The sequence below is a fragment of the Notolabrus celidotus genome, chromosome 7 (genome assembly GCF_009762535.1).
Source record: "Notolabrus celidotus isolate fNotCel1 chromosome 7, fNotCel1.pri, whole genome shotgun sequence".
NCBI classification, from domain to species: Eukaryota; Metazoa; Chordata; class Actinopteri; order Labriformes; family Labridae; genus Notolabrus; species Notolabrus celidotus.
Window position 1 is genome coordinate 38,538,129 of NC_048278.1, and position 21,192 is coordinate 38,559,320.

A 21,192-nucleotide genomic window follows, 5' to 3' on the forward strand; every position below is an offset into this window, starting at 1 on the left:
TCTGATGAGTGACCCGGCGTCGTTAACCTACTTTAACTCGTCCTAATTTCATCTGAAATAATCCGTTTAAAATGTTTACATGCTGCTAATGAGACTAACCGAGCGTTAAGCTGCTGCTAATTGAGTTATTCGCGCTGTGTGTGTGTGTGTGTGTGTGTGTGTGTGTGTGTGTGTGTGTGTGTGTGTGTGTGTGTGTGTGTGTGTGTGTGTGTGTGTGTGTGTGTGTGTCGTGGGAGTTCCCTCCTGAAGGCTGAGGTGAAAACACTCCTCCAGCCTCTGCTTTGTGTTTGCTCATTCATCTCTGAGCTAAGAGGCTTAACGAGGCTGAAGTGTGATCCAGGTCACGTTTCAACTCTGACGTTTTATTTTGAAATACAGAGAGTTGAAAACCATGTCACTGAAACGAGTCGAAGGGATCCAAAATTCAAGATCCAGTATTTTTCTGGTTTGGAAGGACCAACCTGAACCCACCATCCATCCATTCCTCCATTCATCCATCAATTAACCATCCATCCATCAATTAACCATCCATCCATCCATCAATCAATTAACCATCCATCCATCCATCCATCCATCCATCCATCAATTAACCATCCATCCATCCATCAATCAATTAACCATCCATCCATCCATCCATCCATCCATTCCTCCATCCATCCATCAATTAACCATCCATCCATCCATCAATTAACCATCCATCCATCCATCAATTAACCATCCATCCATCCATCAATTAACCATCCATCCATCCATTAACCATCCATTAACCATCCATCCATCCATTAACCATCCATCCATCCATCCATTAACCATCCATCCATCCATTAACCATCCATTAACCATCCATCCATCCATTAACCATCCATCCATCCATCCATTAACCATCCATCCATCCATCAATTAACCATCCATCCATCCATTAACCATCCATTAACCATCCATCCATCCATTAACCATCCATCCATCCATCCATTAACCATCCATCCATCCATTAACCATCCATCCATCCATCCATTAACCATCCATCCATCCATCCATTAACCATCCATCCATCCATCCATTAACCATCCATCCGTCCATTAACCATCCATCCATCAATTAACCATCCATCCATCCGTCCATTAACCATCCATCCATCAATTAACCATCCATCCATCCGTCCATTAACCATCCATCCATCAATTAACCATCCATCCATCCGTCCATTAACCATCCATCCTTCCAATAACCATCCATCCATCCATCCATTAACCATCCATCCATCCATTAACCATCCATCCATCCATCAATTAACCATCCATCCATCAATTAACCATCCATCCATCCGTCCATTAACCATCCATCCATCCATTAACCATCCATCCATCCATCCATCCATTAACCATCCATTCATCAATTAACCATCCATTCATCCATTAACCATCCATTCATCCATCCATTAACCATCCATCCATTAACCATCCATCCATCCATTAACCATCCATTCATCCATCCATTAACCATCCATCCATTAACCATCCATCCATCCATTAACCATCCATCCATCCATCCATCCATTAACCATCCATCCATCCATTAACCATCCATCCATCCATTAACCATCCATTCATCCATCCATTAACCATCCATCCATTAACCATCCATCCATCCATTAACCATCCATCCATCCATCCATCCATCCATCCATCCATTAACCATCCATCCATCCATCCATCCATCCATTAACCCATCCATCCATCCATCCATCCATCCATCCATCCATCCATTAATCATCCATCCATCCATCCATCCATCCATCCATCCATCCATCCATCCATCCATCCATCCATCCATCCATCCATTAACCATCCATCATCCATCCATCCATCCATCCATCCATCCATCCATTAATCACCCATCCATCTAATAACCCTCCCTCCTCCTGTATGTCTCTGTGATCTCATCCTCTCAGTCTCTCTCTGAAGCTCTGATCTCAGGTGAAGGTTGGATAAATTGAAAGGTAAAAAAAAACTCAGTTACAGAAGACACTCTCAGCTTTCCATTGATACCACATTTGTCTGATTCATTCAAAATAAGTTCAGGAGAGTCCGGCGCCCCCAAAGATGGTCTTAGTCTTTAAGGGTCCAAAAATATGTTAAACTAGGGCCCAGTTTAAAATGAGCAGAATCCCCCTGTACTATTGGCCGGCTTGTGTCTGAATATAATAAATTGAAACACTTCAAATTAAATCATTATTCAGTATTAAGAGATTTTCGTAGCTGTCCGAATAAACGAATGCAAGCACGGTGAAATTAAAAGCGTTCGGTCTGTTTGAATAAACACAAAAAGGACTTTTCATTGACTTAAAGCTCCTGTGTGGAGTTTTTAATGTGTGATTGAAGAGACTAAAATGAGCTAATGCCTCTTTATGACAAACAATAACAAACAAGACCGTTAGCATCACGACTGACTGTGTCTCTGTTGTTAGCTTTAATATCTGAGAACGCTGCCGCAGGGTAGGAGTCAATGATTTAGACTTCACTGTTTAAAAAAGCAAGATGATATTTTATGTGAAGAAAAAATACTTAAACATGTACAGAAAAAGATCTGCAAATAATAAAGAGGTTTATATATTTGTCCCTAGGGGGCGCTAACATCAGGACAGGAGCTTTAAATATTTATAGGATTGTTGTATTTTGAGTATTCTGTGATATCTCATGTTTTATTCAACAACACGCCCCCCCGCCCCGTCCAGCCCTCAGACCACGATGAAAATTCATAACTGTGCCCATCACCTCTGCTTTAATCCGGACCAAACAAACTTTCTTTATGATTTTATAGGTCAACATTTGCGTGAGGAGAGGGGGCGACGTGTCTCTGGGCTTCAGACAGTTCAGACAAAAAAGGGCCCAACTTTCAAGTTCCAAACCGGGGGAACAAAAGCAGCGTCTGTGGGGACAGATGCTCCCGGAGGATGGTGCATGTTAATCAGTTAGTGTGGCCGGAACAAAAGAGAGCAGCTGGGCCACAGAGAGCCGCATGGACCCGCCTGACAACCACAACCAGGACTGGAGCTCAGCCATGGATCACTACAACATATATAATACTCATTTCTGATCAATATCTGTGATAACACAGTAACAAAGTGAACTTATAGTCAGGTTGGAGGGTTTAATGGTGCCACACAGACACTTTAAGGAGTTGTAGAAACATCATAAATAAGATGGAGGAGTTTTTAAGATATTATGCTACATTTATTTATTACAAATGATGTTTTAAATACAGTAAAAACAGCACACTATAAAGATTTAACATGCATTTGAAGGAAATATAGATTATAATGGGACGTATAAATACTGTACTGTCACTTTAAGAGACAAAGAACAACATTAAACAATGAATTAATATTAAAAACTGAGATTATTAATACAAATGTGATTTTTTATTGAGCTTAAATATGAATTTTGTGATAAAGTTGTGAAGGTATAGTATTTAAAAACACCACAAAGAATCACAGATATATTTAAGTATTAAATCCAACAACATAAGTAGATAAAATTAGTATTATGGGATGCTTTTGAGAGGGAAATAACTTTATTTTACATTTAAAACTGTCATATTTATATTTATTTTTATATTAAAAACAGTGTTTTTATTTATTGCATTCATCAAACAACACGAATATTATTTTTAAGTTCATTTAAAACGTACCTTACGTCATTCATTATTCTACATTAACTTAAAAACTAAAATAAAACACATTTTAAAGCTTTAAGAATAAAAAGTGAGACTCTTAAACTCAAACTCACCAAAGTTAGTCTTCGTCCTGAACCATGTCCCCTGAAGTCTCCTCTCCTCTAACTCCAGTTATTTTTCTGTTCAAAGTTAAAATAAAACTTTAATGAGTTTCCATCTTTAATAAACATTAACACTACAGACTGACCGGGCAGAGACTTTCACATGAAGCTCTCCCTCACTCTGATATACACTAAACCAGAACCGGAAGTTGACCCTTCAGCGTACTACCGGTGTTCCCTTCAAAATAAAACAAGGAAGTAAAACACTTTGATTTGAAAGTTTGAAAGTTGGTTAATTTGCAATAAATAAAGGAATATAAGCAAAAACAGTGACAAAGAAGTTTCACAAAATATAATTTAATGGTAAAAATACAAAGTAGGTGATTGTTTCATCGTTTTTTATCAGTAAAATTAGACAATAAAACATAGAAATATACAAAAGTACAATAAAAGTCTATTATTTATTAACAGTATATTAAAATTATTAATCAAACAAGACTATAATCTTTCAAAGGAGGCAGTTACACCAGTGTTTCTGTAGCCTTGAGTAAACTTTTCAATACATGTCCAATATTAAAACATATTTGCATTTGTTTTTGTTTTGTTTTTTGTTTTTTATGAACACAGCTTTTTTTAAATTAATTTTCACATTCTGACAACATCATAACACAATAACTGACAGAACACATTATCCACACAGGACAATCAACAATGACAACAAAGACATCAATCTGAAAAAAACAAAGGAATAAAATTACAAATAGACAAGTGACCATGAATATAAATAAAAATAATAACAGTACATAACTTAAAGGTGACATATCACGCTTTTTTCATCAACATATATATTGGTCTAAGAGGTCCCCAAAACATGTCTTTAAAGTTTATTGCTCATAAAAACATTTTGAAATCAGATTCTGGTCTGCCTGAAAATCCCTCTTCTTCAGTCCTCCTCAGAACAGGCTGTTTTCCCTCTGACCACGCCCCCGCAGGAAGTGGGCGTGGCCTCGGCTCTCCAGCACGTTGATCTAATGTTTACATGTTGGCTGAATATACACGGCTGCTCACAGACCCGCGTTACTTCAACCCTCTGAATCTGATCCAGAATCTGATCCTGACGGAGAGGCGCCTGCAGCAGGACCTTTCTGAACCATTGGTCACAGATTTAGTGTTTCTTGTTGTTTTATTTGTCAGCGTGTCGACGTGTGTCTTGGTACACAGCTACCAACATGTAGCTATGTGGCTATGCTAACTAGCGCTAGCACTTATCCATGATAAATAAAAATCCTCCACTAGATCTTCAAATCTGCAGACGTGGGGAGTCAAAGCGACCTTTGTGTTTATTAAGACAGCCTACAACTAGCATGCCTCCCTCCTAAGCTCCTTGTTAGCACACATGTGTGCAGGGAATGAAAAACGGAGGAGGGGTTGAGTTGTATTTTATACAGTCTATGGGCTGAACAAGCTCCGAGCTCTGACTTCCTGTTACAGACCGGATGGCGTTGTGACGTATGAAAAACACTGAAAACTGAAACGGCTGGTTTCAGCACACATTTACAGAAAGGTGGAGAAATCAGAACAGGGGCAGAATGGAGTCTTTGACTTTTCAGGGGGTTTGTAGACAGGGACACAGATTTCAGGGAGAGGACCAGTAAAAAGTCCATACATGATATGTCACCTTTAAAGAAAGGTAAACTGACTTAGCATAAAATGTGTTGTCTACTATTTACAGATTGTACAGGGGATATTTGTATGTGTTTTAAACAATTATATAAATAATTACATGTATAAAAATAAATAATAATAATGATAAAATATTAAATATAGACACACATGAACATATGAACTTAAATTTAATATATATGTATATTTATATCTGTAAATCTAATATAGATTATGATAAATAAATACAACATTAATAGATAAATATACTTATTTATATTATACATTTATATGAAGCTATCATTCTTTTTGCACCGTCTAAGTCTCTTAAATAATACTTTAAAAGCATCTTTAATCGTCATACATGTGATCTCTGTATACTCGTTATCTTAGAATAATTATTAACAGTAATATAAGAAGTTTACAGTCTTTATGTTAAGTGTTGATGCTGCTTTGTTAGTTAAGATGAGTTTTTATTTGCTTTTGTGTTGTTTCTATTCATTTAAATCTATCATATAATATATCATATAATGGGATTCAACCTGAGTTGCTGCTGTAAGTCCCGGGGTAAAGACAGTCTTCAAGTTGTATTTCAGGTTTGATCCACGTGCTGACTTCATTAAATAAAACCCTGAGGCTAATGAAAGAGGACTCAGTGTTCACTCATAAACCTGCTGCAGTGCAAACACTCAGAACAGGACTAACCTGCAGGGGAGGTTAAAGTAGAAGCTCAGCTTCACTCCAGGGACATGAGTCACATCCCACACGCATGACAGACCAACATGTGTCACACTTCCTGCCTGTTGTTATCTACTCTCAGTCATGTTTATATAAGTTTAATCTTTCCTCCAACCAAAGAACAAATGAGATGTTTTTCCATCCTCCTTTAACTCTTCCTTTCTCACAGCTTTGGTACATCAGAGGGTGAAACCTGGAGGCCATCTAGTGTTGAAGCAGTGAAACATCAGGACAACATGTACTCTGAACTTTCTCTCTTTCACAATTATTTGTATTGAGTTTTTAATTACAGTGCAAATAATCATTGACAGTGTTAAACAAAGGAGATACAAAGAGTGTGTGCGCCAAAGGCAGTACTTAAATACAACAACTTTACAGGCCTGTTTATGACCATAACCCCAAGCCCCTCCCACCCAAACTTTACATTACTTTCATAAGAAAAACAACAATCCTTAGCTAAATAATACAAAAGATACCAGTTATAAACAAACAATACATAGAGGTACAATGCACAATCAAAAACACTAACAGACAAACAAGAATAAATAAATAAATAAACAGAGCTCTGAACTTTCATCTGAGAATGAAACAAGAGGACCTGAGCTCTGCCAGGTATGAAGAGTCAACATGTCTGCTGCTGAGTCAGGATTATTAACAATAAGTCTTCATCCAATAACAGAGAGAGGAATCCTACCATCACTCTCTTAGAGCAGGGGTTCCCAAACCTTTCAGCCCGCGACCCCCAAAATATAGATACCACAGACTTGCAAGCCTCAAAATATAGGTGCCACAGACTTGCAACCCTCAAAATATAGATGCCACAGACTTGCAACCCTCAAAATATAGGTGCCAAACCCTTGCAACCTTCAAAATATAGATGCTACAGACTTGCAACCTTCAAAATATAGATGCCACAGACTTGCAACCCTCAAAATATAGATGCCAAAGACTTGCAACCCTCAAAATATAGGTGCCAAAGACTTGCAACCCTCAAAATATAGGTGCCACAGACTTGCAACCCTCAAAATATAGATGCCACAGACTTGCAACCCCCAAAATATAGGTGAAATAGACTTGCAACCCTCAAAATATAGATGCCACAGACTTGCAACCCTCAAAATATAGGTGCCAAAGACTTGCAACTCTCAAAATATAGATGCCAAAGACTTGCAACCCTCAAAATATAGATGCCACAGACTTGCAACCCTCAAAATATAGATGCCAAAGACTTGCAACCCTCAAAATATAGATGCCAAAGACTTGCAACCCTCAAAATATAGGTGCCAAAGACTTGCAACTCTCAAAATATAGATGCCAAAGACTTGCAACCCTCAAAATATAGATGCCACAGACTTGCAACCCTCAAAATTTAGATGCCAAAGACTTGCAACCCTCAAAATATAGGTGCCAAAGACTTGCAACTCTCAAAATATAGGTGCCACAGACTTGCAACCCTCAAAATATAGGTGCCAAAGACTTGCAACCCACAAAATATAGATGCCACAGACTTGCAACCCACAAAATTTAGATGCCACAGACTTGCAACCCACAAAATATAGTTGCCACAGACTTGCAACCCTCAAAATATAGGTGCCACAGACTTGCAACCCTCAAAATATAGGTGCCAAAGACTTGCGACCCCCCACTGCCCCTCAGAGTGATTTAATGTGTCTTCATTTAGCTGGTCTGCAGAAAATGACCCTCCCTATATGAGCATGTGTCTGTGTTTCCTGTGTGTTATGAATGAACCTGCTGCTACTGATGCTTTAGATAATTAACTGTTCACTAACCCTAAACTTGGGAGTCATCTGGAAACAAAGAAAGGCAGAAAACTCATTATAATTTATATTTTCAAGCTTTTATTTCAAGTTTAGATTCTATTTTTGTGGAAATTTTTACTATAATGAGTAAAATGTACAATTTTTAGATAACTTAAAAAACAAAACCATCCTGGAGGACCTCTCACTACCCCCCATGTGTGTTTGTGAGCCCCTGTGTGTGTTTGGAAGCCCCTGTGTGTGTTTGTCAGCCCCTGTTTGTGTTTGTCAGCCCATGTTTGTGTTAGAGGAGAGCACGCCTTCCTGAATCATTTCCTGTTATAAACTGACAGATGCGCGCGCGCGCCTTCTACTCATTCATTCAAACCAGGACCAGGAACAGGACCAGGACCAGGACCACGTCCACATTACAACCCTGCTTTGACCCTCAGGTGAGTCCAGTCTACTATTTCCCCCTGTCTGAGTGACCCTCTCCCGGACCTCTGCAGGGTTCCTCTGTGAGTCAGCTCCACGTGGGACTCTGACAGGATGGCGCGCTGTGCGCACAGAAAGGCGCGTTAATTCAATAATCAGCTGGATTTAATATTTACACACTTTATATACACACACAGGCTTCTTTACTAGAATTAATAATCCAGATGTGTTCATGTCTATCACACCTGAGGGACCACGTGCTGAGATAACCCGGACTTACACCGGACATGCTGCTGTCACCTGTTAGTGATGAGGGGTCTGTGAGGAGGATTCACCTGCTGATGTTCCTCTGAATAAACACATTCATATATATTTATATATTTATATATTTATATATTTAAACGTTGTGGATGCTGCCTGCTGTTGTAGTCTGGACTCACCTGTAGTGCAGTGTTGTCGGATTGTTGCCAGATCAAGGACTTAAGAAGTAAAATGCCCCTCTGTTGAAAGTAAAAGTGAAAAAATGTAATAAAATAAAAAAATTAGCAGCAAACTTGGTTTAATTGAACGGGAGTAAATGTGCTTTTTGATGCTGAATCGCTCCTCTTATTTTAAGTTATTACAGAATACTATTATTAACATTTTTAACACTTGAAATACACTTCAGAGCATTTCGTATTCTTTAATTTGCTGTCATTTTTATGTTCTAAAACTTAGTGTAAGCTTACTTTGACATTAAACAGCAGTACAGATCATTTGACTTTAAGTGTTGGAGTTAGAAATGCAGTAGAGGTGAAGTTTTGACTTGCAGTAAATTAAATGATGTTCACAATGCAGTAAAAGAAAATGTGAAGTGTACTTTGGTAAGCAGAAATACTCAAAGTGAATATTTTTATGAGTAAAATGAGTCATGACTTTTAGAAAGTCGTCTCAAAAACCCCCTTTGAGCAGATTACAGCTTGTTGGTGTTCATCACTTTGTGGAAGAGGAGGGGAATTCATTTTTAAAAAAAATCTGATTTTTATGGGTTAGGGTCTTCACTCTTACTGCTGAAGAAGCAGGTCACACTTTCAAAACAATCCCAGAATAACTTTACCCGCCGGATTTTTAATAAATAGCGGGAAGACCTTCAAACCTGGCAACCCAGAACCGCCCAGAGCCCCGAGAGTCGCGCTTTAATGTGAAGTATTGATGACGACACAACCTATGAGTCATAACTTCCGGTTGGTTTCCTTCTGCAGAACACGTGTAAATGTTAAACTGGAGCATGCTGACTTTAATGGCTTCAGTTTTCAGAGTTAAATAAATATGAGGTGTCACATCTGTTTACCTGCTTCTTAATGTGAAGTGTTTACAGTCATGTTCAGATCCTTTACTGATGTCATCAATACCACAACCACACAGCTGAAATACTACACTACACATGGAGCTCCTTCTTTCAGAACTACACCCAAGATAAAGTTTTAGCTCTGACCTTCTTCACAGAAAGGTTCAGGTGTTCTAGAATTCTGACATCATCAAAGACAGAACTCTGACATCATCAAAGACAGAATTCTGACATCATCATAGACAGAATTCTAGAATTCTGACATCATCATAGACAGAATTCTAGAATTCTGACATCATCAAAGACAGAATTCTAGAATTCTTACATCATCAAAGACAGAATTCTGACATCATCAAAGACAGAATTCTAGAATTCTTACATCATCAAAGACAGAATTCTGACATCATCAAAGACAGAATTCTGACATCATCATAGACAGAATTCTAGAATTCTGACATCATCAAAGACAGAATTCTAGAATTCTTACATCATCAAAGACAGAATTCTGACATCATCAAAGACATAATTCTAGAATTCTGACATCATCAAAGACAGAATTCTTACATCATCAAAGACAGAATTCTAGAATTCTGACATCATCAAAGACAGAATTCTGATATCATCATAGACAGAATTCTAGAATTCTTACATCATCAAAGACAGAATTCTGACATCATCAAAGACAGAATTCTAGAATTCTTACATCATCAAAGACAGAATTCTGACATCATCAAAGACAGAATTCTGACATCATCATAGACAGAATTCTAGAATTCTGACATCATCAAAGACAGAATTCTAGAATTCTTACATCATCAAAGACAGAATTCTGACATCATCAAAGACAGAATTCTAGAATTCTGTCTTTGATGATGTCAGAATTCTAGAACACCTGCCATTGCTCTCCATACAGACTGTTTTTTGGAGATGGATTCCACATTTTTCAATAATATACGCAACTAGAGATGTAGAGAATTATGTGTGTACTCACATATAAAATATGTTTATATATGCTTTTTGTTTCCACTTGTCAAATATAGTACCAGTCAAAAGTTTGTAAACACCTTCTCATTCAAGGGTTTGTATTTATTTTAATTATTGTAAACACTGTAGATTAATACTGAAGACATCTAACACTATGAAAAAACATATATGGAATTATTTAATTTTTTAAAAAGTGTTAAACAAAGCAGAATATGTTTTATAATTTAGATTCTGTAAAGTAGCCCCCTTTTTCCTTCATGACAGCTTTGCACACTCTTGGTATTCTCTCAGTCTGCTTCATGAAGTGGTCTCCTGGAATGGTTTCTATCAGTCTGCTTCATGAAGTGGTCTCCTGGAATGGTTTCTAATGAACATGAGCCTTGTCAAGAGTTCATTAGTAGAATGACTTGCCTTCTTAATGTGTTTGAGACCATCAGTTGTGTTGTTCAGAGGTAGGGTTAGCACACAATGGATAGTCCTATTTGACTACTGTTGTAATCCAGATTATTTCATTTCCCTCCACTCAAGTTAAAGTGTGTTTGAAGGTTTTTTTTTCTAAGTCTACTCATGTAACACTCTGAGTGCTCACACCCTCTGCTCACCTGTCGAGTGATATTTGAACACCTGAGTGTTTGTGCCGTAACAGGAACGTGACAGACATCAGGATGTCAGAAGAGAAGAGACAGACTCCTCCTGCAGACCGGTGAGTTTGAGACTTAACATTTAAACGTTTTGATATAAGCGATCAGGTGAGGTGATACATGTTTTATTCCCACAGCGGTCACGTCGTCGGCCTGATCATCTTCATCCTCGGAGTGGGGACTCTGCTGCCCTGGAACTTCTTCATGACGGCCTCTCAGGTTTGAACCCCTCACCTTCCTCTTCATCATTAAAGCAGTGATGCTGATGCTCGCTCACGTCTGGTTAGCTCGTAGGTGTTAGCTCAAACTTTCTCAAACTAACATCACACACATCTGTGATTCACTTGATTTCTCTTTCTTTCATTAGTTTTTATTTGTTCTATCTTTTTTGTATGTGTGTGTACTTTTCAAAAGAAGAAGCTGTGATTCTCTTGATTTAGCAGCTTGTAACAGTAGTCTTCTCTCAGCCCACCGTGAATGCGTCTCTCCTCCCGGTGTTCCGCTTTTAAAAGTGACCCTGTAAACTGGAGACCTTCAGCTGAACGTGTCAGTGTTTGTGGAGTTTCCACAGCTGTTGAAACACAGAGGGAGTTCCTGGGAATGCAAACTAGTTTAGTTTTTATCAAGATTTGAAAATATCCTCATCAGATATTTAATGATGGTCTAAAGACGTTTATGAGGGATGCATCCGGCTGAGAGTCTCCAGTTAACAGGGTCGCCGTTTAAACCAAAACACCGGCCGATCTCTGCGATCACGGCTTTTTGAGTTCAAAAGGATTTTAAAGCCGTGTTGAAACGTCTTTGCTACTCGCGCTTATCTCCTCTCACGTGTTGATTCAGTGAATCCATCTGTGATGAAATATAGCACCATCTAAAACAGACCAGCTGAGTCTCTTCATGCTAACAGGCTAACTGTTGTGTTGCTCATAATGATATCTTCCTGTCCATCTGCTTCTATGGTGTCATCTGTGATGAATGGCATTCCTTTTTGTTTTACTGCCCTCTACTGGTGTTGATTCATTCATTGCTTTTTCCATGTTTTTAACAGCAGGCGCAGGTTTTTCATGTTTTTCTGCTTTTGGAGCACAATTTCAAATTTGAGGAAAATTAGCTTTTTCGACAGGCTCCGGGGTCAAAAAAATTTTTCAACATTTTTTTTTTTCAAACATTTTTTTTTTTCAACATTTTTTTTTTCAAACATTTTTTTTTTTCAACATTTTTTTTTCAAACATTTTTTTTCCAAAATTTTTTTTTCAACATTTTTTTTTCAAAATGATAACCATTCACTGTCATTGTTTTTTCCATATGTGATGAATCACATTCCTCTTTGTTTTGCTGCCCTCTAATGGTGTTGATTCATTCATTGCTTTTTTCATGTTTTTAACTGCAGGTGCAAAATTTCCCCTTTTTTTCATGTTTTTCTTCTTTTGGAGCACAATTTCAAATTTAAGGAAAATTATTTCTTTCCGGTTAAATTAAAAAAAAAAAAAAAAAGAAAATTGTAAAAAAAAAAAGTCATGTTTTTTTTGTCAAATTTTTTTTGTCCTTTTTTTTTTAATCAAAAATTATTTTCCCCAATTTTTTTTTCAAAGTTTTGTCAAATTTTTTTTTTATTTAAATAGTAAATAAACAACTCAACATTAATTGAATGACAATAAAAGTGATTTATCTTATCCTCTTTGTTTTAGTATTTCAACGGACGCCTGGAAGCACCGAACACCACCTCCAACGCCACCCCCAACACCTCCACGCCTAAAGACTATAACTATGACAGCTGGATGGCCTTGCTTTCCCAGCTGCCCCTGCTGATGTTCACCCTGCTCAACTCCTTCCTCTACCAGAGGTGAGTCCACGACGTGAAGCGATCCTCAGACGTGTTCCAGGAAGTAGATCCCAGAGTGACTCACTCGAGATGTTCGTCTCTCCGCAGGGTGAAGGAGCGTTTCCGTGTGGCCTTCAGCCTCGTCGTCATCTTCCTCCTCTTCTCCCTCACCGCCGCCCTGGTCCAGGTCCCGATGGAGCCGGACACCTTCTTCTCTGTCACGATGGCCACCATCTGGTTCATCAACAGTGAGTTCAAACTCTCGTCCAGCTTTAAGTTGGAGATGTTTACATCCATGTCATCATTTAATCCTCAATTTAACATCATTTCATCACTTTGAATGCTTTAAACCTGTGTGTGTGTGTGTGTGTGTGTACAGTGTGTAGTGCAGTGCTACAGGGCAGTCTGTTCGGCGTGGTCGGTCTGTTTCCTCCTCGGTACAGCACCCTGTTCATGAGCGGTCAGGGTCTGGCAGGGATCTTCGCTGCGATCGCCATGCTCCTCTCCATCTTAAGTGAGTTCACTCACACAGAGCGATGATTAAACTATCTGTTGATCGAATAATCAATCACATGATTACTTTTAATATTTCACCTCTACAGGTAACGCAGATAAAAGCTCGGCCGCGTTGGGATACTTCATCACGCCCTGTGTGGCCACTCTGGGGACTCTGATGTGTTACCTGCTGCTGCCACAACTGGTGAGAAGACGCCTTAATGCAGTGACTTCCACTAAAGAGTCATGTCTGTTTTTAATGCAGTGACTTCCACTACAGAGTCATGTCTGTTTTTAATGCAGTGACTTCCACTACAGAGTCATGTCTGTTTATAATGCAGTGACTTCCACTACAGAGTCATGTCTGTGTTTAATGCAGTGACTTCCACTACAGAGTCATGTCTGTGTTTAATGCAGTGACTTCCACTGCAGAGTCATGTCTGTGTTTAATGCAGTGACTTCCACTACAGAGTCATGTCTGTGTTTAATGCAGTGACTTCCACTACAGAGTCATATCTGTGTTTAATGCAGTGACTTCCACTACAGAGTCATGTCTGTTTATAATGCAGTGACTTCCACTAGAGTCATGTCTGTGTTTAATGCAGTGACTTCCACTACAGTCATGTCTGTTTTTAATGCAGTGACTTCCACTACAGAGTCATGTCTGTGTTTAATGCAGTGACTTCCACTGCAGAGTCATGTCTGTTTTTAATGCAGTGACATCCACTACAGAGTCATGTCTGTGTTTAATGCAGTGACTTCCACTACAGAGTCATGTCTGTGTTTAATGCAGTGACTTCCACTACAGTCATGTCTGTTTAATATGCAGTGACTTCCACTACAGAGTCATGTCTGTTTATAATGCAGTGACTTCCACTACAGAGTCATGTCTGTTTTTAATGCAGTGACTTCCACTACAGAGTCATGTCTGTTTATAATGCAGTGACTTCCACTACAGAGTCATGTCTGTTTATAATGCAGTGACTTCCACTAGAGTCATGTCTGTTTATAATGCAGTGACTTCCACTACAGAGTCATGTCTGTTTTTAATGCAGTGACTTCCACTACAGAGTCATGTCTGTTTTTAATGCAGTGACTTCCACTACAGAGTCATGTCTGTTTATAATGCAGTGACTTCCACTACAGAGTCATGTCTGTTTATAATGCAGTGACTTCCACTAGAGTCATGTCTGTTTATAATGCAGTGACTTCCACTACAGAGTCATGTCTGTTTTTAATGCAGTGACTTCCACTACAGAGTCATGTCTGTGTTTAATGCAGTGACTTCCACTACAGAGTCATGTCTGTGTTTAATGCAGTGACTTCCACTACAGAGTCACGTCTGTGTTTAATGCAGTGACTTCCACTACAGAGTCATGTCTGTTTTTAATGCAGTGACTTCCACTACAGAGTCATGTCTGCTTACTAAAGGTATGTTTGTTATTTGCAGGAATTTGCTCGTTTTTACTTGAACGGTGGTCAGACTGATGAACTGGAGACGACGCAGAATCTCCTCAACACTACAGGTACCTGTTATTTAGCAACATGCTAATGCTATGCTACTATTGTGATAGTGGTTTCAGTTAAAAGTTGTATCATCCATTCAGATTTCAAAAACTAAGTTTGAATGTAATTGGATTGGATTTCTGGGAAGTCTTCAGCCCTGTTCAATCAAGAAATATCAACTTTGTAAATACTGTAGCATCACAAGCTAGCATAATTTAATGCCGAGTCATGCTAGGTTTTTTTTAAGTTAAATAAAAGATCAAAGATATTTTTTAAACTTGACTTTAACTTACAAACCACACATGGAGAGTTTTGGTTTTCATAGTTAGCTGTAGTTAAACATGCTACAGTTAGAGAGCTATATCTCTGAATGCTAACCGAGGCTAACATGTTTTGTTGTTTTTGTGAACTGCTATTTCAAAATCTTCCAGATTTACAATAATTTTAAACAACTTTATGAAGATTCAGATCAGATATATTTAACTTTATTACCCGTTACCTCTCAGCACTTTCTGTAGTACGGTCAGACGGTCTATTAGCATGCTAACGTGACCTTTTCAGTCAGCTGCGCTACAGTTAGCTCGCAGTTAGCGTGCATAAATGTGTAGAAATCTTTACTTGATGACCTCACTCAATAGAACTAATATAACTTCTTTTTTCTTCTAAAGAAAAGAAACCGTTAAACGACAACCCCAAAGAGCTCGAGGCTAACGGACAGGTCCGGTTTGAACCGGAGGAGAGTCAGGAGCGTCTGTCCGTCTTTGCTGTCTTCAAAAAGGTGAAGAACTTTTCTCCTGTGTTTTTTTTATAGATCTTACATTTTTTGACAAGGTGGCTGAAGACACATTAGATCATTCTAACACGTTCACATTTCAGCACATCCTGTAGTTCTGTAGTTTTCACTGACGATCTACATTTTGTGTTCTTGAATATTTGCTCTGCAGATCTGGCTGATGGCGCTGTGTGTGACGTGTGTGTTCGCCGTCACTCTGTCAGTGTTTCCTGTGATCACAGTCCGAGTCCAGACCGTCTACACGGAGAGCGAAGCCTGGAGTGAGACGCCGTTTATCTTTTTGTTTTTAGCATTATTTATTTTTACAGTAAGACTGTGACTGTAACTGGACCGGGGTGCTTTCTGTTTACCTCAACACGTTTGGAATACAAACTTCCTGCAGTCTTCCAAAGAAGAGTCACGTGTTGTTGGTGTGATTGTCTGTCAGCGGATTGATAGAGGTCTGGTTTGGACCAAAGTTTACTCAGTACCTTGCGAAAGTCTCAAGAGATCTACAAAAGTTTTCTTAGGATCCTTAAAAAACTCTTTAAGGATCTTAAAAAAGTTTTAGATTTTCAAATGTTTCCAGTGCTTCTGCAAAAGTCTGTCAGGATCTGGCACACGTTTCTCAGGATCGTAGAGCTTCTGAGTCTTTTAAAAGTCAATCGGGCTCTTGCAAAAAAAATATTTGAAAAGCCAAAATCCTCTGAGGATCTTGCAAAAGTCACTCAGGATCAAGAAACAGAGATCTTAGGAAAAGTTTTGCCAGATCCTGAGTGACTTGCCAGATGAAAAGAAGTTTTTACAGGAACTTTTGGAAGTCTCAAAAACTTTGAGCTCCTGAGAAACTTGTGCCAGATCTAAAAAACGAAGTATCTTAAAAAGTTTATAGGACTCTTGCAAAAGTCTCTCGGGATCTTACAAAACATTTTCAGGATCTTGCACAAGTTTCTGAGGATCTTTTAAAAGTCACCCAGGATCTTGGAATTTCCAAGAATCAAGTTTGAGACTTGCAAAAGTCACTCAGGATCAAGAAACAGTTTTTTTTAGATCGAGCACAAGTTTCTCAGGAGCTCAAAGTTTTTGAGACTTCCAAAAGTTCCTGTAAAAACATCTTTTGATCTGGCAAGTCTCTTAGGATCTGGAAAAACTTTTCCTAAGATCTTGCAAAAGTCTCTCAGGATCTTAAAAAGGTTTGAGTCTTTAAAAAGTTTATAGGACTCTTGCAAAAGTCTCTCAGGATCTTACAAAACATTTTCAGGATCTTGCACAAGTTTCTCAGGAGCTCAAAGTTTTTGAGACTTCCAAAAGTTCCTGTAAAAACATCTTTTGATCTGGCAAGTCTCTTAGGATCTGGCAAAACTTTTCCTAAGATCTTGCAAAAGTCTCTCCGGATCTTACAAAACATTTTCAGGATCTTGCACAAGTTTCTGAGGATCTTATAAAAGTCACCCAGGATCTTGGAATTTCCAAGGATCAAGTTTGAGACTTTCAAAAGTTTCTGGGGATCTTGCAAAAGTCACTCAGGATCAAGAAACTGTTTTTTTTAGATTGAGCACAAGTTTCTCAGGAGCTCAAAGTTTTTGAGACTTCCAAAAGTTCCTGTAAAAACATCTTTTGATCTGGCAAGTCTCTTAGGATCTTGCAAAACTTTTCCTAAGACCTTGCAATAGTCTCTCAGGATCTCACAAAGGTTTGAGTCTTTAAAAAGTTTATAGGACTCTTGCAAAAGTCTCTCAGGATCTTACAAAACATTTTCAGGATCTTGCACAAGTTTCTGAGGATCTTTTAAAAGTCTCTCAGGATCTTGGAATTTCCAAGGATCAAGTTTGAGACTTTGAAACGTTTCTGGGGATCTTGCAAAAGTCACTCAGGATCAAGAAACAGTTTTTTTTAGATCTGGCACAAGTTTCTCAGGAGCTCAAAGTTTTTGAGACTTCCAAAAGTTCCTGTAAAAACATCTTTTAATCTGGCAAGTCTCTTAGGATCTTGCAAAACTTTTCCTAAGATCTTGCAAAAGTCTCTCAGGATCTTAGAAAGGTTTGAGTCTTTAAAAAGTTTATAGGACTCTTGCAAAAGTCTCTCAGGATCTTACAAAACATTTTCAGGATCTTGCACAAGTTTCTGAGGATCTTGTAAAAGTCTCTCAGGATCTTGAAATTTTCAAGGATCAAGTTTGAGACTTTCAAAAGTTTCTGGGGATCTTGCAAAAGTCTCTCAGAATCTAATAAAATAAACTCAGGATTTTGCAAAAGCCATTTAGGATCTAGAAAAACTTCTTTTGATCTTACAAAAGTCTCTCACAGGATCTTGCAAAATTTTAGAAAGTAGAGTTTTAGATGTGTGAACAGACACAGAATGCAGTTGAGGAGAAAAGGAGTCCGTGCACTTCTTTAAGGTTTGTGTATTTTTCCCGCTCCGTCTCTCCTACAGAGAAAATCTTCACCTGCGTTTGCTGCTTCATCGTTTTCAACACCATGGACCTGGTCGGCCGCAGCGCCCCGTCCCTCGTGCAGTGGGTGAGTCGTCTTCTTTGCTCTTTAAATTCTTTACCCGTCACGTCGTGAATCTCTTCTGACCTGTCGTCGTTGTTGTTTTGTCTTCAGCCTTCGAAGGACAGCGTTCTGTTCCCTGCTGCCGTGCTGTCTCGTCTCGTCTTCATCCCTCTGCTCATGCTGTGTAACGTCCAAAACTCCAAACTCCCCGTCTTCTTCAGTCACGACTTCGCCTTCGTGGTTATCATGGCTCTGTTCTCCTTCTCTAACGGATACTTGGCGAGCCTCTGCATGGCCTACGCTCCACAGTGAGTCCTCCACTGGGGGTTGTGTTTGTTTGTGTTTCAGGGAGGAAAAAAGATCTAATATCTCAAACCTGCAGTCCCGCTAACGGCCAGCAGGGGGAGACTGTCAGCTGGGAACTTCTTCTCTGTTTCTGCCCTCAGTAAACATTTCTCTAATGAGTCTATGGTCTCGGTCTCTAGTTTCAGGTCTTCTTCAACACAGCATGATGTTCCTTTATTAACTCATGGTCCCATTTAGAGTCACAGAGACCAGGAAGAGGGGGAGGAGTCAGGGCGGGGCTACCTAAGACTGACAGATGTTCATTTTCTGTAGTTTGAAGCAGATTTTTCAAACAACATTATTATAGCAACCATTAATTAAACATGCACTTAATTACCAGGCTAGCGCTTACGTTAGCTAGTTATACTGAATTTGCTAACCCATCACTCCTCTCTAGCTCCGCCCCTCATTCACGTAAGGTCAGGCAAAGCTCAACAAGGTGGCCACAACCAGAAAGCCATCGACTTACTGTATAAACATAGACCTGCATTGGTTGTGTTTCCCCCTCTGCTGTGATACGTCAGCACGTCGGCCATATTGGTAGTGGCAGGTCCGCCCTGTAATGCAAGCAGAGGGGGAAACTGGGTTTTCTGTTTAAAAAGCACGAACATTTAAATGTAACTCATTTTAATGATATCATTCAATGATTCAAATTAATTAAAGCACTAATAATGACGAATATTGAGACCAAAAAACAGTTTTTGTTCTCTCTTGCAGTAAAATCCTCTAACAACTGGTCTCTGACAGAGTTTAGATTATTTTCAGTTTTCTGTATTTTGATGGTTTTGTTTGTTTATCTGCAGTTTTTAGTTTTGATATGTGTTCAGTGTTTGTTGTAACCGTGTCTGTCTGTCCGTCCTTCAGGTTTGTGCGCTGTAAAGACTGTGAGACGGCCGGCTCCCTGATGACCTTCTTCCTGGTCCTGGGTCTGGCAGTGGGAGCCTCGTTCTCCTTCTTACTGGGGACACTGGGGACACGGGTTTAGATGACTGGAATGAGGAGTGAGACTGTGTTTTTGATGAGTGAATGACTGATCTGAGTGGATGAAGGATTATATGAGTAAAAATACACACCTCTAAAAACAAGTTTACAACCCAAACAGCAGACCAGACACAACAAGAAAACAACAACAACGATTCAAAGGAATCCAAATGTAAAAATAGATATAGTGATCATCAATCAATCCAAAAAGACAAGTAATATTTAGGGTTAAGGACACATTAAGGATGAAACAGTTATGAGATTTTGTTGATAGAGCTGTCCAGAAAAAAGTTTTTTTTTTAACTTTTAAAGTTGTAAATTTATGGAAAAAATACAGGAAAAAAAGGGAAGGACAAAATGTCAAATATACAGGAAAAAAGTTGTAAATGTACAAGATTTTTTTTTTAGAATTAAAAAAAAAAAAAATAGTACAATTTACGTAAAACAATTCGGAAATTTTCGAAAAAAAATAGTACAATTTACGTAAAACAATTCGGAAATTTTCGAAAAAAAATAGTACAATTTACGTAAAACAATTCGGAAATTTACGAAAGAAAATAGTACAATTTACGGAAATCAATTCGGAAATTTACGAAAAAAAATAGTACAATTCACATAAATCAATTCGGAAATTTACGAAAGAAAATAGTAGAATTTACGTAAAACAATTCGGAAATTTACGAAAAAAATAGTACAACTCACATAAAACAATTCGGAAATTTACGAAAAAAATAGTACAATTCACGTAAAACAATTCGGAAATTTACGAAAAAAATAGTACAATTCACGTAAAACAATTCGGAAATTTTCAAAAAAAAATAGTACAATTTACGTAAAACAATTCGGAAATTTACGAAAAAAATAGTACAATTTACGTATAACAATTAGGAAATTTACGAAAAAAATAGTACAATTTACGTAAAACAATTCGCAAATTTTCGAAAAAAAATAGTACAATTTACGTAAAACAATTCGGAAATTTACGAAAAAAATAGTACAACTCACATAAAACAATTCGGAAATTTACGAAAAAAATAGTACAATTCACGTAAAACAATTCGGAAATTTACGAAAAAAAAACAAAAACAATTTACGTAAAACAATTCGGAAATTTACGAAAGAAAATAGTACAATTTACGTAAAACAATTCGCAAATTTTCGAAAAAAAATAGTAGAATTTACGTAAAACAATTCGGAAATTTTCGAAAAAAAATAGTACAACTCACATAAAACAATTCGGAAATTTACGAAAAAAATAGTACAATTCACGTAAAACAATTCGGAAATTTACGAAAAAAAAACAAAAACAATTTACGTAAAACAATTCGGAAATTTACGAAAGAAAATAGTACAATTTACGTAAAACAATTCGGAAATTTTCGAAAAAAAAATAGTACAATTTAAGAAAAAAAAAGTAAATTTATGGTAAAAAAAAGATTGTAAAAATTACGAGAAT

The 21,192-nt window shown here is 38.0% G+C and overlaps 2 protein-coding genes across 3 annotated transcripts in view; one reads left to right on the forward strand and one right to left on the reverse strand.

The window, feature by feature from the left end:
• LOC117816502 (E3 ubiquitin-protein ligase pellino homolog 1-like) overlaps positions 1-8,840 on the reverse strand; it is a 22,384-nt gene extending 13,544 nt beyond the window's left edge. The window contains exons 1-2 of one of the 2 annotated variants that reach the window (XM_034688796.1): positions 8,809-8,840; positions 3,789-3,854 (exon numbers count right to left, since the gene is read on the reverse strand). The gene's annotated coding sequence lies outside the window, so the exon portion shown is untranslated. Of the gene's footprint in view, positions 1-3,788; positions 3,965-8,808 lie in introns of those variants that run through there. The other variant, XM_034688794.1, reaches the window with a different exon arrangement.
• LOC117816501 (equilibrative nucleoside transporter 2-like) lies at positions 8,274-20,076 on the forward strand. Its single transcript, XM_034688793.1, has 13 exons — positions 8,274-8,385; positions 11,326-11,382; positions 11,458-11,539; positions 13,009-13,163; positions 13,251-13,390; positions 13,522-13,656; positions 13,745-13,842; positions 15,088-15,163; positions 15,812-15,921; positions 16,088-16,196; positions 18,349-18,434; positions 18,522-18,718; positions 19,620-20,076. Exons 2-13 carry the CDS (start codon positions 11,345-11,347, stop codon positions 19,738-19,740), a joined length of 1,347 nt encoding a protein of 448 aa, XP_034544684.1. The 5' UTR covers positions 8,274-8,385; positions 11,326-11,344; the 3' UTR covers positions 19,741-20,076.
• The last annotated feature ends 1,116 nt before the right edge of the window (positions 20,077-21,192 follow it).

Excerpts from the sequence above, each read along its gene's own strand:
- LOC117816501 (XM_034688793.1), top strand. The coding sequence starts at position 11,345 with ATGTCAGAAGAGAAGAGACAGACTCCTCCTGCAGACCG. Across the intron at positions 13,164-13,250 it reads AACTCCTTCCTCTACCAGAG|GGTGAAGGAGCGTTTCCGTG; the intron begins GTGAGTCCACGA and ends GTCTCTCCGCAG. Across the intron at positions 16,197-18,348 it reads CACGGAGAGCGAAGCCTGGA|AGAAAATCTTCACCTGCGTT; the intron begins GTGAGACGCCGT and ends TCTCTCCTACAG.